This window comes from Clarias gariepinus, unplaced genomic scaffold (genome assembly GCF_024256425.1).
Source record: "Clarias gariepinus isolate MV-2021 ecotype Netherlands unplaced genomic scaffold, CGAR_prim_01v2 scaffold_38, whole genome shotgun sequence".
Classification (NCBI taxonomy): domain Eukaryota; kingdom Metazoa; phylum Chordata; class Actinopteri; order Siluriformes; family Clariidae; genus Clarias; species Clarias gariepinus.
In genome coordinates this window covers 39077-56600 of record NW_026521005.1, presented here as the reverse complement: position 1 = coordinate 56600, position 17524 = coordinate 39077, and the positions used below count along the sequence as shown (strand labels likewise).

The 17524-nt window shown below is 40.5% G+C and overlaps 1 protein-coding gene across 2 annotated transcripts; it reads right to left on the bottom strand.

Moving 5' to 3' along the window:
• Positions 1-291: 291 nt before the first annotated feature.
• On the bottom strand, positions 292-15861 carry btbd16 (BTB (POZ) domain containing 16). Of its 2 annotated transcripts, XM_053490994.1 has the most exons (16): positions 15715-15861; positions 12410-12623; positions 10933-11014; positions 9890-9984; positions 9653-9781; positions 8254-8400; positions 7659-7770; positions 5364-5433; positions 4728-4858; positions 4504-4623; positions 4150-4235; positions 2764-2846; positions 2456-2530; positions 2164-2259; positions 1335-1523; positions 292-1246 (listed from the first exon to the last, which is right to left on the bottom strand). In XM_053490994.1, the coding sequence occupies exons 1-16, from the start codon at positions 15745-15747 to the stop codon at positions 1178-1180; spliced, it is 1731 nt and encodes a 576-aa protein (XP_053346969.1). In that variant the 5' UTR covers positions 15748-15861; the 3' UTR covers positions 292-1177. The 2 variants fall into 2 exon arrangements, with proteins under 2 accessions (XP_053346969.1, XP_053346970.1); XM_053490995.1 differs by lacking the exon at positions 2456-2530.
• Between the last annotated feature and the right edge of the window lie 1663 nt (positions 15862-17524).

Genomic DNA, 17524 nt, shown 5'->3' with positions numbered 1-17524 from the left:
CAATGTGGTGTGTGTGTGTCTTCACTGTCCTCAACCAGTCCCTGCCTATCAAAACTCTGTACAACTAGTCCATCTTTTCTGAGTGAAATGAGGAGGTTTGGTTTCTCTGAAGGGTAATAACATGTGACACCTGCAATTAAAGCACAAGGTAACAAAAGCACTTCTAGAATATATTCATCTCCATTTTACAGGACTGTGCATGAACTTTAAGCTCAAATTGCTGTTGATAAGAATCAGTTTATCGTGATATATATATTAATATTGGCATGTGATAAAAATTCTCCATGGTGAGGTGAGGTCACCTGCCTGTCTCTTTTCTGCTAATCTGCTATGAAATGTGCTCGTTCTCCTGAAAGAGGTCTGGGAGTGAGGAACGTGATGGGCTCAAAGTAAACGGGGTCAGGGAGTACTTCCTGTGTCGTGCCCAAAGCTTGCTTCCTTTCCTCTCTAACAGGAGCGCATAAGAACAATGGAGACCTGACGCACTTAAAGAGAAGAAGGAAAACTATTCTTACCGCACCAAAGAACCTCGAGTGAACATGCTGAAATATGGGGTTTTAGTGCAAAATAAACAAAAATTTTTAATACAGACATAAATAATTACCCTGTGGAATTTCTGATACTGTTACTGATTACTGTGTTTAACATAAGGGTTTACACCACACTGCTGTCGAGTTCTGCTCAGAAGGTGTTTTTATTGTCTATAACGACAGCTGAAACATTAGTACAGGTCAATTTAAGTGAACTCGCTCTAATACACCATCGTTTCCATAGTAATGGCTCACTCCACTGATTACTGAATACTGATTAAAATATAATAATAATAATCATCATAATCATCATAATGGAATCAGCTGCTATAACTTAAAGTAAAAACCGGATTTAACTTATTTCACAGTAAGTGTGACTAAAAGGATAGAAACTATGATCTGACATCACACTGCTGTGGTTTAAGAGGAATAAAACACTCAGTTATTAGCTGTTTAAAGAAAATAATCAGCTTCAGTGTGCTACAGGAACTTTGTTTCTTCTTCACACCAGGCTGTTGATTGTTTTCCCGTAGCGGCATGACACTGAGAGTGTGTGTGTGTGCGTGCGCGCCATGTACTGTAAGCACAGGTTGTGTGTGGCGCAAGGTCTGTAAGTGAAGACTGGTGTTTATTGTTATTTGTGTAACTCAGGCTGATGGGAAGGCCAGGGAAAACATCACCAGCGCAGGCACGCAAACGCCGTCGACCGTGAACACCTGGAAGAAAGATTCATACGTGAATAACTCCGGAAACCGCCACGGCTTGTTGCGGGTTGTTGTGCGTGTGTATTGTGTGATTGTTTACCTTGCTCCTGCAGCAGCGCTTACTCAAGCCAAACACTTGATTGAGTTCTCCGCTGCTCCTTTCCTGCCATTCTCCACAGACACAGCTTTGCACGCTGATCTGATAGCACACGTAGCGCTCGGCTCTCATGCTAAACGGCTGCGTTGTCCTACAGCTCTCGGCTAGCGCAGGGTCCCAGTGTCTTAACCTCTACAGAGAGAAAGAGAGAGAGAAAAGAAAGAGTAACTACTATTTTATAGTCCACATACATCCCCATAAAACATCAAAAAGAGCTGGAATTCGTTTAATTCTGGCTGATGTACACAACAGCGCCTTTATTCCTGGATGGCGAAACGCTGTGTGTGTTTGTGAGTAATGGCGTGCGTGTCTGGGCTATGGAGGGTCGTAGAAGATAATGTCACTGAGTCGTTCAGATGGACACGGTGATAAGGAATTCTCCATCCAAAAATGTCACATGATCACCAGCCTATGCCATCCCCGCCCCCTTTCACAAGTCAACTCCATCCATTAAAACCACGTTTACTGTTAATAACAAGCTGCTACCGTAGAGCCAGACACGCCCCTCCAGAAGCGGGGCATACACACTCATGAGCGTGATCACACAAGACTAGTACAGGATGAGTCGCCAAAAAGTTTTCCCCAAAAAAATTAAAAACCACAAAGGAATTTTTTATTTTTTTAGATATGATGTCATACTGGAGTTTATGACTCTACATGATGGGAACAAAAACGATCTGAGGCACCGCATTTCATGTAAGGGGAACTTTGTATGCTGTATTCTGCCAGAGTTAGTAGATATGATAGTGTACAGTGTAGAACACACTCTCACCTCCATGGAGAACGCAAACGCTTCAGATTCTCCAACTCTGGAAGCTTTGAGCAGGAAGTAAAAGCCGTAGAGAGCGACAGTGTGAGTGCAGTGTTCCTGTACAACACACACACACAGATGTTCCTATTAACAAATTTTGTTTTCTAGACAAAAGCCAGTTCTAGAACCTATAATGATTGATTTGCCTTTTTCTTCCAAACAGTGTAGTTTCACTACCAGGTAATAATTCTACAATGCCTGTTTAAGCTAAAAAACTATTTAGATGAGTTGTGGAATGAGGGGAATGCTGCACCCCGGTCACGGACATTCCGAAACGGACGGCCTGCCTGGGAAAGTCGGTGATGTGCATGTTGCCTCCGCTGTGGATCTGCGGACGAGCAGAAAAGCTGAGAGTAAAACCAGATGAAACTACGATCACAGTCTTGACGGTTCATGTGTTCAACGCTTGGCGTGTTTCGGGAATATTATTTAAGCAAAAGTGTAAATTTCACTTTGATTAGATGAATGAGAAACACGTTAACAATGAATCAGATGAGGAAAGCTAGAGTAATCTGGTCATGTGGGTAAGTCGCGTTAGTTTTGTGTTGGTTAGAGACTCACGGAGTAGACGAGGCTGGAGAAAGTGAAGTGGAGCCAGGAGTGAGGAAATACATTGATCTTCTGCACCTCCTCCATGTGCTGTCCTGAGAGACAGGAAGACAAAATAATGTTATGTGAGCCTGATGCTAATGAGTAATTAACAGCACTCAGAGATCAGAGTACAGGGTTAAGAAATATTCTAAAGTTATGTGATGGTTACACACAAGGGGGCGGAGTTCATCTGTCACAGAAACTCTTTTTAAAGTTTTTTTTTTTATTTGTTGGCTGTAAGTAAGTACACTCCTAAACACTATTGAAAGACAAAATAAAACTTAACTGTCACTCAAATAATTAATTTGAAACATCAGCACTTTACAGGGCTCGATATTTCAGGACTGGAGTTTCCTACAGTCTACCTGAGCCTCCAATAATGAACTGGAATCCATATGAACTTCTCCACATCTCCTGTTATACTGAACTTCCAGCCTCCTAACACACAGTATGAGTGCAGATCAATCCCTGCTATCTGTTATCACCCAGATGAGGATGGGTTCCCTGTTGTGTCCGGTTCCTCTCAAGGTTTCTTCCCATTTCCATCTCAGGGACAATCTGATCATTCTGATTCATTCATAAACATTTCTATAATTTTCTTTTGATCCTGTAAAGCTGCTTTGGGACAATGACCATTGTTAAAGCGCTATACGAATAAAATTGAATTGAATTAAAAGTAGTGCACTGCAAAAACATCTTATAAAAAGGAACTCTCTTAAATAAAGTTTTAAAATAAAATACGTGGCTTTTCCTGTCTACAAAATTCAAATAAAGTTGATATAAGATTATTTATCCTATTTCTAAACATTGTCATAATTTCATGTTCGATATACTGTAGTCTTGTTCTATTAATCAGATCTTGAGATATGATGAAATATTCATACATATAGTTTAAAATCTTATACTGGGTTTATTGCAGTCATTAAAATGTCGCACTCATTAAATCGAACGATCCTGAACGAGATATTTTTCATAAGAGGATGGTTCTTGTATTTTCTCATTAAGGTCGTGAGCCTTAATGACCTTAATGAGGGTACACAAGAACCAGGTTCTTAAACTGTGGTCTGAGAGGTTTATCAAGAATGTTCCTCACTGTTGTACTGGCTCTTTTTAAATCACATGACAGTGATGGAGATTCTAATCACCCAGCATAAATGTTGTTATGGTTAGAATTTAGTTGCTATAAGTCTAACTGACTGCTCACTAAAGATCTAAAACTCAAAAAAGAACCAAAAAAAAAACCCTAATTATAATTCTTTAGGTGTAACATGAGCGTATTGGGATTAATAATGACACATAGCGTGGATCTGCAGCGTGGCGTGTATTTCAAACACTTGTGTGAGATCCGAGACTTACGCTCTGTGATACCATGCAGCCGAAGAGCCTGGAAGAGAGGAGCGTACTTTTGGCCTAAAGGCTGCTCCAGAAAAATCCCAGAAGCCCTGAGAGAGAGAGAGAGAGAGAAACTACTCTTTAAATACTTTCATAAGACCTTTTAAAGAATTTCCTGAAACTACTACAGTAACACTGAGGAACACTGGGTGAAATAAGTGAGACAGGAAATAGAACACTGTGTGTGTGGTGCTGTAACAGTAAAATAATCAACTTAAGTGTGGAGTGATGATGAAGTTACTGTCACCACCCCGGAGGTAAATGTTTTCCTGACGGTATGTGTGTATGCTAAGTGTGTGTATGTGTGTGTGTGTGTGCCTGCTGTAGAAGCCGATGATGGTCCTGTGTGAGGGCAGGGAGTGTTCTCGGGTGTTTAACTGCAGGTAGATCCAGTACAGCACAGTCCTGAGGAGCTCGTACTCGTTAATTGTAAACACTCTAGACACACACACACACACACACACACACACGCACACAATTAGTACTACGAAAGGTGTGAATGATCATTGAGTTGTATCTAAGGGCTTAGATGTGATGATGACCGGGGGCACTGAAGGGTTTTGAGCAGGAGGTCAAAGGTCAAGTCCCTGAGGTGGATGCGATGTGACAGCTCGGTTACCAGAGACAGCTCCAGCCATCGCTCACACGCCCGCTGGAGACCCGTGTGCTGGTACTGAAACACACAGACATGAGACTACGGTATGTATGAAAGAAACAATACTCTGTGTGTGTGTGTGTGTGTGTTTGTGTGGTGCTGTTAGAGGGAAATAATCAACACCAGTGTGGTGTGATGCAGCAGACTCACTGTCGCCACCCTGAGGCTGATGATTTTACATCACCACCTCTCTCTCTACCTCCTTTTACACTGGTTGTTTATTGACTGGAGAACAACACATGGGTGTGTGCACACATTTATAGATCTTTATGTTGGATTATGGGAATAAAAGTTATTTTTGTGGAACTATTTTAAATTTAGAGCTGATTGGATCAGAGCAGACCTGACTCTGACCCTGGAACCACTCTGAGGTTACTGCACCCCCTGCTGGCCAGCCACACACTTTACATATCATCATTACACGCTAAGATATTCGGTACAAGCAACAACAAATAAGGGTTAAGCTATATGATTTGAATAATAATTAAATAACCTAAATGACCATCTGTTCCATCTCTCTCACCTTAAAGGAAACTCGATGAAAGTCACACACTGTCGAAAAACTGATGCTGGAGATCATCTCCATTAGACACCTGCCAATAAAAAGTCATCTCTCAATCAAAACCCGCCTGTAACGAGTGTCTGGCTTGTGATTACTGAAAGATAAAAGTGCTTAAAATATCATTACAAAGTGAATAAATAAAAAAGACAACCATATGGTACAATACCTTTACAGTTCACAGTAATGAGATTCTAACTTCTCTAATTATAGATCATATGATTATAATCAAATCATTTTTTTCACTTCCTTTCTGTCCTTTTCTAAATTAATAGAGCAGTAATTTATAAATTTATAAATTTATATTTTCTTAATCTGTGTAAGTGAATAATTATTTGTATTTTTATTTGTTTATCACATTTTGAGTATTGAGTACACACATTGATTCCTGGGTGTCCACCTAGAGAAGGACCTCAGCTGGTCCCTCAACACCAGCTCCCTACACAAGAAAGCCCAACAGCGTCTCTTCTTTCTGAGAAGACTGAGAAAGGCCCAGCTTCCACCACCGATCCTGACCACCTTCTATAGAGGAACTATCGAGAGCATTCTGAGCGGCTGCATCACTGTCTGGTTTGGGAATTGTGCCATATCGGATCGCAAAACCCTACAGCGGATAGTGAGGACAGCGGAGAAGATCATCGGGGTCTCTCTCCCCTCTATTGAAGACATCTACACCACACGCTGCATCCGCAAAGCCCCCAGCATTGTGGCTGATCGGACACACCCCTCTCACACACGCTTCACTGTTTATCTCTTTAGCACAATGATCATTACTGGACTAATTTTTGCACTAATTCCTCAATTCTTGCTGCTGTTTTTAAGAAATGTTTATGTTTACCCACTACCTCAACACCATATTTTATGTTCTGTTATGTCGTGGTTGCGCACTGTCACTTTGTTGTTGCTCTTGTTTGCACATTTGCACGTGCACTTTATGTTGTCTATAAAAATAGTTATACTTAGCTAGTTAGTTTTTGTTAATTTATGTTGTAATTTATGTTAGGTCTCTCTGTCCTGTCTCTGCTAGCCAGTTAACTAGGCCTCTTGGTTAGCTAGTTTAGTGTCTCTGTTAATTTATGTTGTAAATTGATGTTGCATGTACCACCTTGGTCCTGGAGGAACGTTGTTTCGTTTCACTGTGTACTAACTGTATATGGTTGTAATGACAATAAAGCCTACTTGAACTTGAACTTAAGTATTTTTCTTCTTCATGTGTATAAATCACCATAAACCTCTCCTCAGTCTGATGTGCTGAGAGTTTTATGCTTAACTTTATTTAAATATAAACTCAGTCCAGGTCCAGTGCAGCTAGAAATCATTCTGTCCATCATCAATATGCTGTCTGTACGTCCATTTTTTCATCCTTCTGTCCATTTGACTGTGTGTGTGTGTGTGTGTGTGTGTGATATAACAGTATTATTTAAAGCAGGGCGTGGCTCAGTGTTCTTCACCATTAGCTCACATCTTTAACACTCGCTTCATGTTCATGGATGTGAGAGTAAAATCCCCTGACCACCTACCATGCAGTGTGTGTGTGTGTGTGTGTGTGTGTGTCATGTGTAGGTGGAGTCAATAAAACAGATGGAACATGGGTGTCAGTCTTTACCTCACTTCACTCAATGTCAGATTATTTCACATGAAAAGTATGTGACATCGACTCGGTCAGGATCTAAATGTACTGCAAATACTCTCCACCCTCACACACACACACACACACACACACACACACACACTTAAAAATAATACTGTACATTCTTTTGCAGTTTTACACAACCACTTTTCATTTTATTTGACGGTTTAAATCCACTTGGATGAAAGTTAAATATCACTGGATAAATTTACAAATGAATAATTCTGTTCAAAGCCCTGTGGAAATCTTAACCCCCGCAGGGTAACATCGAGGGGGGCGTCTGACAGGAAGACATATAAAAAGCCAGAAGCTGCACCTGTGGAGGCGAACCCTCTCGACTCAGCTCTGCTCTAGCGCTATTAATAAATCAGGTAGGTTCATTCAGACTACTGAAGTTTGAAGCACCTGGAAGCTGTCTGGCTCCAATGGTTCCTCTTTCTATACGAAAAGAACTTTATTTAATATATATTTCTGTAACATTCCTGTCCTTCCTGCTCGCACCAAACTCTGGGATCACAAACACCTTAACTGCTGTGAATGATGTACTTTGGAGGTATGAGATTACTGAGGTGTGCAGGTGTGCAGGGCTTAATCTGTGAGTTTATGCTGTAAATAAACACAACTCTGACCTGTGTTTGAGCCGTGGGAGACGCAGCAGAGTGGCGGTAGAAAGCACGGCCTCACACCACTGATCAGGACACTCATCACTCCTGTACAGAGATCTCAGGGCAAAGGAGAGAGCTGAGAGGGGGAGGGGGGAGACAGGGAGAGGGGGTAGACGGGGAGAGGGGGGAGAGAGAGAGAGAGGGAGAGTGCATTTAAAATCCTTCCATAAAGATGATTTCTCAGTGTTGTTGCTGATCTGGTCACTTTTGCTTGAGCCTCTCACATAACGCGTCACTGAATAATGAACAGTAACTAAACACACACATCACACTGGTATAATTATTGATAACTGAAGCTTTACAATCAGATATTTTGGGATTTAAAAAAAACTAATAAAAATGCTCTGTGTGTGAGTGTGTTGAGTGTTTGTTCCGCTGTCCTGTGTGCGAGCTCAGGTATGATACAGAAGGTCGGCAGCGTTTTCCCCCGAGTGTGTGATGCACCTCGCTGGCGGAAGCACATGTTAATAAATGAAGAGAGGGCTTTAAACCCTCCCATGTTATTCCACATGTACACACACACACACACATACACACACTTTTACTGTGTGAGATTTACACTCTTTAGTGATGGAGGGCTCGTTTATGTTCAGCCGGATCAGGATGGGACGTGTGAGGCTGCCTCGACTCTTCCCCATTTCTCCATCATGTCTCAGTTTTGTCGCCCTGCCTCCTCGCCACACACACCTTTCTCTAACACTGCTCTCTGCAAGAACACACACACACACACACACAAAATAATTAAAACAAAACGACAACAATTTATAACACCAGATTGAGGCTGTATTTCCTTCCAATGTTTTTTTTATTTTTTATTATCGCTCGTCACCTTGATATCCCTGAGCTCACAGCGTACTGAGGACAACACAGACAGGAAAAATGAAGCATTCTGATCAATAATGAAAATTAAGCATTCCTGAACCAAGTCCTGTTTCTCACCAGCTACTAGCCAATAAACTGTGTTATCACACACTAGGCGGCATATTTGGTGCAGTGAAATGTCAATTCATGTTGTGTTTATTCCAAAAACTAAAAAACAAACAAGAAAAAAAGCTCTATCTTCTGTTTATTTTGGACAATATTTGTTTAGATTATGGATTTTTACTGTTTTTTTTCCTTCTAAAGGCCTATTTATAAAAAGAAAATGACCGAGTGAATAATTCAGGTCGATTCTGTTTCACTAGTAATGTATGAAACATCAGCTGCGCTACATCTAGGGGCGTGTCCCTCTGTGTGATCACGTGACTACCATGGCAGTTCCTGATTGGCTGTATGAACCTACGCTCTTGGAGAGAAGGAATTTAATCCTACTGTAGACTAATTGCCTGCTTTTTCACACAGTTCAGTGTTTTTATTATGACCTGCAGGTGGTGCTGTTGAACTCGCTAACACAGAGCTCTACACTGGTGTCACGTTTATTATAAAATAATCTGGATGACTGAAAAAAAAAAGAGATCTCAGCTGTTCCTGGAAATGAGGTTTATAATGTGAATAGCTTCACACACACACATCCACCCACAGACACACACACACACACACACACACACACAGACGCACACACACACACAAACACAAACACAGAAGTAATCCAATGCAAATCCGTGCAGAAAGCGCATGAATTATTGTGGACGCGGAGTGCTCAGGGGAGCTCATTTTCTGTGAAAAAACACAAAGTTATGCGTGAAGCTCCTTCTGTGAGATTCAGAAGACTAATCCTGAAAATTAAATTCGCCAAAAAAATCAGGCTTATCTGCAAATAAAGGCCCGGAGGCTGGCTGCGATTCAGGTGATAAATAATATCAGCATTACTGAATGATCCTTACTGAATAATGAGCTTTGTTCCTCCTCTCACACACACACACACACTGTGCTACACCGACCCTGTCAAACATCTCTGTGTGTGTATGTGTGTGTGTGTCTGAGGTAAAACAGTGTGGTGTTGGTATTCATGCCGTCACCGGTTCTTTCCTGGAGCAGTGTGTGTCTTTGCTTCTTGGACTTCCTGTAGAGCTCGGTTAGGGTCCCGGACTCACACAGGTAGGGACAGTGCAGCTCCCAGATGCTGCCGAGACACTCCAGCACTGCGTCTGGAAAAGGCAAACACACACACACGTTAAAAACACCTGCATTAAACCCTGATGTAGAAGAAAGCAGAAGCTCTGCCAATGTAGGGACACACCGAGTGGACTCGTTACCTGGCTGGGCGTTCTCAACCACCTGCTGAGACACCATGTAGAACAGGTGTTCAGGATTTGCAGATGTGCCTGACAGCTGGATGTTCTGTGACATACTGCAGAGAAAGTTGAAGTTAAATACACTCACAGGTGTGAAACTTAAACAGACTCAGTCTGAGTGTGTTTAAGATTCTGAAAGGATTTGGAACCTTCTGATAAATATCTCACTGCACGTTGATTCAGAAGTGAGCAGTTACACTCTGACTCTGGCTCTCTGAATCTTTACAAACACACACACAGTAAAAAATGACTGTGTGCACGAAGTAGAAGATATATAGTTCCTGCTTTCACACACACACACACTCCAAACAGTACACACACTCCGAACACTTACAGTACACACACCATAGTAAATCAACACACTAATAGTGTGTATGTGAGTTTCTTTCAGGAGAAATAAACCTAAAGATGACAACAAGGTGATATTGTTCATCTATTCATTTCAGTACTGAATATTTTTGTGCATACTGTAAATGCGTCCTAATAAACGTTTATCATCAGTGGAGCATCTGTTGTTCTTTTCTCTCTGAATTTTAGATAAAAAAAAAAAATTTAAGTTATTATTGCTAACTTCTTGAAAGAGAAGTAAAATAGAGGCGTGTGAAGAGTGAAGGCATGTCTGCTTCTACATGAACAAAAAAAATTTTGTTTTGTTGACCTTCAATAAGATTCACTGTGACTATAAACAGATTAAAGTCTGTAATAAATAAATAAATACATTTTCATGTCTGATGATGTGCTGCAGGGTTTCTAGACCCTCCTGCTCTCTTTTGTGTCCGTGTGATCTTCTGATGCCAGTACAGTTGGCACTTGATTCGTCCAACCCCTACTTCTACACCTCCCTCTGTACACTCTGCCCCCCTGCCGTGTGCAGAGACACGCCAAATTAAAGACGATCCTCGTCCAGAACGATAGCATGTGGCCTCGTACGCGTGAAATCTGCCCCATGAGAGCAGGAGCTGTTTCTGGGCTAAACGGGAGGTGCGGCCCGCCGGGCATCGTACCAGAGTGCGGCGGGCGGGGGGTCCTGGAGAGGGGGCGGCTTCTGGCTGGAGTAGGCGTCCTGCTGCTGCTGGAGTGTGTCCGCTGGAACACAAACATACATGTAAAAGAAACTGCTCTGTGTGTGTGTGTGTGTACATGTGTGTCAAAGAGGTAGATTTCATTCACACACTGCATGTTCTCATTAAGCATCCTGAGAGCTGAGATGTGATCCTGTACACGCAACTGCATAAACAGTTAAAAGCTTCAAAAATGTGCCATGCCACGCCCCTGCCACCTGCCAAATCTAAACACACCTGTCTCCAGCTAAGCTCCGAGAACAGTAAGGAGTTTTAAGGAGAGTAAATCAGAATTAATCAGCTGTGGAGGATCTCTCAGCACTGGCTTCAACCTTCACCCACGCCTTTTCACTTTAACCTTTTAATCCTAGATGACGAGGCACAGCAGCTCTGTGTTTGGAGTTATGGTGACCGTGGTTACGTTGAGGTCGAGCGATGGTGACGGAGAGCCTGAGCGAGATGTCTAAGTCTGTCAGACTGAGAGATAACATGACATTACAGAGCTTTAATGGTGAAGAAAGAATGTGTCATTTCAGCAAAGGTAAACTCTCACACAAGCTCCTCCCCTTTTACAGGTGTCAACTCCACCCATTTATTCTTATTTTTAAAAAGGAACATTGTGTGTGAAGATGACTTAAACCATGAGCCATGTTTACTACTAATGAGTCGTTACTGCAGAGCAAGATACACCCACAGGGGGCGGGGGAATATACCTATTAATTGAAAGAATACATGTTAGAGTTATTAATAATTTAAATGTTATTTTCCCCAAAAGTGAAGAAGGATGAGATGTTTATAGGGTGTATATTTCTCTCTGTACACAGCGTGATGTTAGTGTGTTCGATGGTAAATACCTCCATGTTCATATTACTACAGTGCTGTCACTGACATTACCCAATATCTCACACACACACACACACACACACACACACACACACGCTCTGTATATTTTTGTGTCCATGCTGGACTTAGAGGTTTGCCCACCCCCCTTCACAGCCGTCAGCTAAACCCTGGCACTGGGATCAAAGCCATATTGTCTTCTTCTTTTCTGTCTCTGTGCGATTATTTGCATTTTTTTCTTCCTTTTTTTTTTTTTTTAAATATAAACTCCCGTGCCAGCTTTCCAGAAGCCCGGGTCGGAGCTGATGCCAGCTCCATGGCACCGTGTTGGCAGAGCTGCTTCACGCACACAGAGTGGGGTCTGGGCTCGCCCTCTGTGACATGGCACTGATACGGCACGGCCATCTGCCAAACCCCTCGCCCACAGAGAGACGCTGATGGTGCGTAACCGGCGGGGCTCAGGATCAACTCTCACTCTGTCAAGCAGCTTTCACACACACACACACACACACACACACACACACACACACACACACACACACACATACACACCATTTAATTCTACAGGAATTTCTCTCACCTCCATCAGCTTCATCATCAACAACATGGTAAGAACTCGCCGCTCGCTCTCCTGACTTCATGGATCGTTGAGGTGTGTGGATGTTGACCCCCGACCTCATCGCTCTCTCTACCTGCGCCTGTCCCAGGAGATCACCTGCTAGGGGCGGAGCCAACTTCCAGCGGTTTGTGTTCCCTGCCTGACTGCGCTCGCGTCCGGCTAAACCAAAACACAACTGCGATCACACACACACACACACACACACACACAGTGAGAGAGAATTAGGGGCTGCGCACTAAACACAAGACTTTATGCTGGATGAAAAGGTGTTTTTTTAAATTAGGTAAGTTGAACTGTGAGCAACTGTAACCAAAAATAAACAATTTCCCTTTGGGATATTAATTAATAAAGTTCTTTGAATCTTGAATCTTGAATATAATACAGGGGTCCTGTCATAGAAAACATTTGATTTAAGTGGGAAAATTGTGACAAGAATTATCAGTCACCTCCTGATACGATATTATCACAATACTTCAATATCCCGATTCTATATTACATTTTTCCTTAATTTTGTTAAGATTTTAAACCTTTTAAAAAGTTTAATGAGTAATTAAATGTAGCTGTTTCCTTATAACATTAGTTTTTTAACTTAAATTCCCAGCGCAGCATTTAAACACTACAAACTAACTACAAATACAAGAGTTTAACATTTAACTTTAAATTAAATTAAATACAAAGCTTCAGCGTTCTAAGCAGCGCGTATCTCTTCATCATTATTATTAATAAACAAGAAAGTTCTGAGAGCACCACCAGGGTACGATTTGCAGAGGGGATGGTTTTGTAAAAATTTGTCTTAAACTTTGTCACAAAAAATAAACATTTGTCATAAAAATTAAATATTTAAACTCTCTTTATATATAAACTAATAGCCAATCAAACCTCAATATTGTAACGCACTGCTCACGAGCTCACGCACGTTTGCGTCATATTTTGCGCTGTTCGCGTCATCGCAACGACCAAGAGAACATTTCAAGCACAGTTTTTGACTTTTTTTAAGGAATAGAACTGAAGGTATGATACATAAACACGAAACCTTTCAGCGGAGACATGATGAACACAAAGCATTTAGTTTAACACTGGAGTTTCCGACATGATTATAAAAAACTAATTTTTTACCCATTTGTGTAATTTCATTTTCATTTTAAAGAAGAGGTTTTGTTTTTTCATTACACTTCATTAGACCTTTTGGTACAAAAGGGTCAAAAATAGTTTTTTAAATGCCATAATAATAATTAGATTATTTGTGTGCGTGTGTGTGTGTGTGTGTGTGTGTGAGAGAGAGAGAGATAGAGATAGAGAATAATTGGTGTGTAGTCATACGAAACTACAGTACTATTAAATTTAATTACTGTTTATGTATATTTTTATTCTACTCTTATAATCCTCCCCAGATAAAAGCCATGGAAAGGATCAAATGATAGTTTGACAATGGCATGTGTTTTGTTTTGATAGCTCCAAGTTGATTTAATTAAGCTTACATTTTGTTAATAAAGCTGTACTATTTTGCAATAATTTACCCCCCCACACAATTTTTTTTTTTACAATTCGACCACTGAGCGCCACCTGTAGGATTATAAAGAAACAGTGTTGTTTTACCACCTTAAATGCCTCCAAAATCTCAAAACACAACTTGACAGTAAGCACAAGGGTTAAATGGCTGTGAGCGCGTTTAAAGATGTTAAAGGTGAAAAAACTAAAGATGTATTTGGATATTATATGGTTTTGTTGTGTACAAATGGAACAGATGAAATGCTTTTTGGAAAAATTAAAAATACTTTTTTGTTTAGATATGTGTATAACATGCAGAATTCTACACAAGCACAAGTAAAGTGAAACCTCGGATTGCGAGTAACGCGGTTTGCGAGTGTTCCGCAAGATGAGCAAAGATTTTTAAAATAAATTTAGACTTGGAAAATGAGCAAGTCTTGGTTTACGAGTACCGAATATCACGTATCATGCATGCACTTTTTGTTTTGATGCCGAAATCACATCTGTGCCAACGTTTTTCTCTCTTTTTACCAATTGTGGGTAATCGTCTCCCCTGCTGGATCTTAGTGAGCATTTCTCACTGGTATAATTAACATCCATGCACGCGTGTGCTGTTTACTATAACACTGTGACCACATGTGTATGCGTAAAACATATTTTATGTTTTGTTTGTATGTGTGTACAGCGTGTGTGTACTGTTTATTATAACACGTGTGTGTGCGTGTAAAGCAAAAACAAGTGTCATTAGAGAGGTTAAAGATCCGTTTTCTCTCTCCCTCTCAGTGTCAGCCTGCACTGAATCTGTTAATGTGTGCGCACACGTCATTGGACAGTGTCCCTTTCCTCCTCTGCTTGCCTTCACACACACACACACACACACACACACACACAAACAGAAACACTGCTCTATCGCGATTCTTTTTATAGGTAAATTGAAGGTTAATTTGTTTTATTTCTACTTTACAGCAGTGATTCTGTTAGTGTGTGTGAGTACTAGAGTGTCAGAGATGTTTCTTGTTAATTTTCCAGATAAGGCAGTGTTTCCGTTAGTTTGTATGTGTGTGTAAAAGTTGTCTCACACTGTAGTCCAGGGTTAGTCCTAACTAGGGATGCACCGAAATGAAAATTCTGGGCCGAAAACGAAACCGAAATTTTTGGATGCACTTGGCCGAAAACCGATACCGAAACCGAAAATGGCTTCATTAAAAAACATGTTTAAAATATTTTCTTTTTGTTTGTATTAAAAAACGTTGCACATTGCAACTTTGCTGTCCTCATCTGAAACTTTGAAGTGCTTCCAAACCGCCGACATACTCCGTGTTTGATGCGTAATGACAGCGCGAACGAGGCGGGAGGATGGGAGAGGCGTGGCGACAATTTCGGCTTTTATTTTCGGCGCTTTCTTACGTTTCGGCCGAAACCGATAATGCTATTTCGGCCGAAAATTTTCGGCGGCCGAAATTTCGGTGCATCCCTAGTCCTAACCCTAACCCTAACCCTAGGGTTTCTGATTTACATATTATAATGAGCCCGAGTCACATGACTGAGCACGTCAGTACCATCAGATTTTTGGGGAGAATTTGTCGTGTCCGAATTGTTTTTAGTAAATACGTATTTTAAAAATAATTAAGTCATTCAAATGATAATTCTAATAAATATATTTTTAAGGGAAAATGTAATATTTAACAGCTTTAATGAAATCTTTCTTTTTACTTCCTGATGAATTTATAAACTCTAAACCTTGTGAGTGAAATACGGAGGAATAGTTCAGGACTCACGCGCGCTCTGCTGTGGCAGTTAGCATTTAGCATCTCAGTTCTGTCAGGTTACTAAACTCTAAAACAACTTAAAGCAGGAAAATGAGTCTCTCCCCGCTGAGACCTCTGTCAGAGAGAGGAGAGTGTAAACACCGGGAACAGCACATACACTTTATAAATAATAAAAACCTATTTTTTTTAAATAATAAAACAATAAACGAACACCTGTGAACTCTCAGCGCTGAGGCGGGCAGACCGACAGCGCGAGCCCGGGTAACCATGGCAACAAGCATGGAAACATCCCGGAAGTTAATTCTTCCATCTGAAACCTTTCAGTCATAGTTCTAACAAAAGTCACATTTATAATGTAATTCTGAATAAATAAGGTGCGCGAAATTGTATAACTTAATTTAGATCAGTGTCCATGCCTGGTTATTCCCGTTCCACGCATTTATAACGTGTTATAATAAATCCTCGAGCAAATTTATGCAGTTAAAAAACTACACATCCCATAACCCCCCGCGTTCTCTCGCCTAGCCAGCTAGCATGCTCGAGCGGCTAAGCCTCGCCAAGTAATAACCGCTTTTTCCGCTATTGTGCTATTGTTTAACTTTTATATATTTAATAAGTAGTGGTAATATTAGCAGTAGTAATATTTTCCGGACCATATCGTTTTTCTTGTTTGGCTAACTAGCAAATGGCGCGTATATTCAGAATACCCGGATGACAGGGTGGCGTTTGATTGGGCGCGTGGACTAGCGATCACGTGGTGATTATCATAAAAATAAAAGTCTTAGGAAGACATTTACATTGTTGACAGTTTAAGAGTTTGTAGAAAGTTAAAATGTTAAATCTAATAATAATAATCTGATCTTTAATGTAATCAGTGATATGATTATTATTATTATTATTATTATTTGGGGTTGAAGCCCATGTCCATGTCTGTGTGTCTCTCTGTACAGCAGAACTCTCTGTCTAACTTATTAATACAAAGAAATCCCATTCTGTAAGGTTGAGTATCTTACGCCTTGTTTACACTAAGTTGTCCTTCTTTGGTGGTCAGACAAATACACTCCCTGTTCGGTAATCGGAGAGTGAATCACAGATGAGAAATGGAAAAAGCAGATAAAAGGATAAAGATGAAGTTTTGTCTTAAAACCACTCCAGCGTGTTAAAATTCACTTATACCACTTCAGTGCTGTTATTTCAGCCAAAGTGAAAATATGAACTAATCCCAGTCAAAATATTTACTTTATCTTTTCTAATTAATATCTATTGGTGCAGGTGTTTGTTTACATTGAGACAGGAGCGCATTAGTAGATTATTTTACAGTAGATTATTAAATCCCACACATAACTGTTCATAACATCACTTTTACTCCACATTTAGATTTCACTGATGGTGCAGATTAAACTTTAGGCAGAGATCTAAGGAGCGGTCAATTTAAGACACGCCCACAATTTAACACATGCACAGCACTCTGACAAAACTTGTAGTTTATAATTTGGCACATAACTGCTCATAACTTCACTTCTACGCAACATTTTGATTGAATTTTTGCCACAAGTTTAACTGGCAAATGGTTTCATTAAATTCTGTCCAGCCAGTTTTGCATGATCCTTGACAAAATCTGGCTGAACAGACATAAAAAAACAAACAGACAGACAAACTTACCATCATCCAGACAGAAAGACGTAAATATATCATTGAAAGTGTGAGTTCTGGCCAATGTACAGACAAAATATTTCTTTTATTTATATTGATGTCAACTCACTGAAACTGATACCATGATTGTTTAACTAATAATGTAGTGAAATTAGACATATCAACA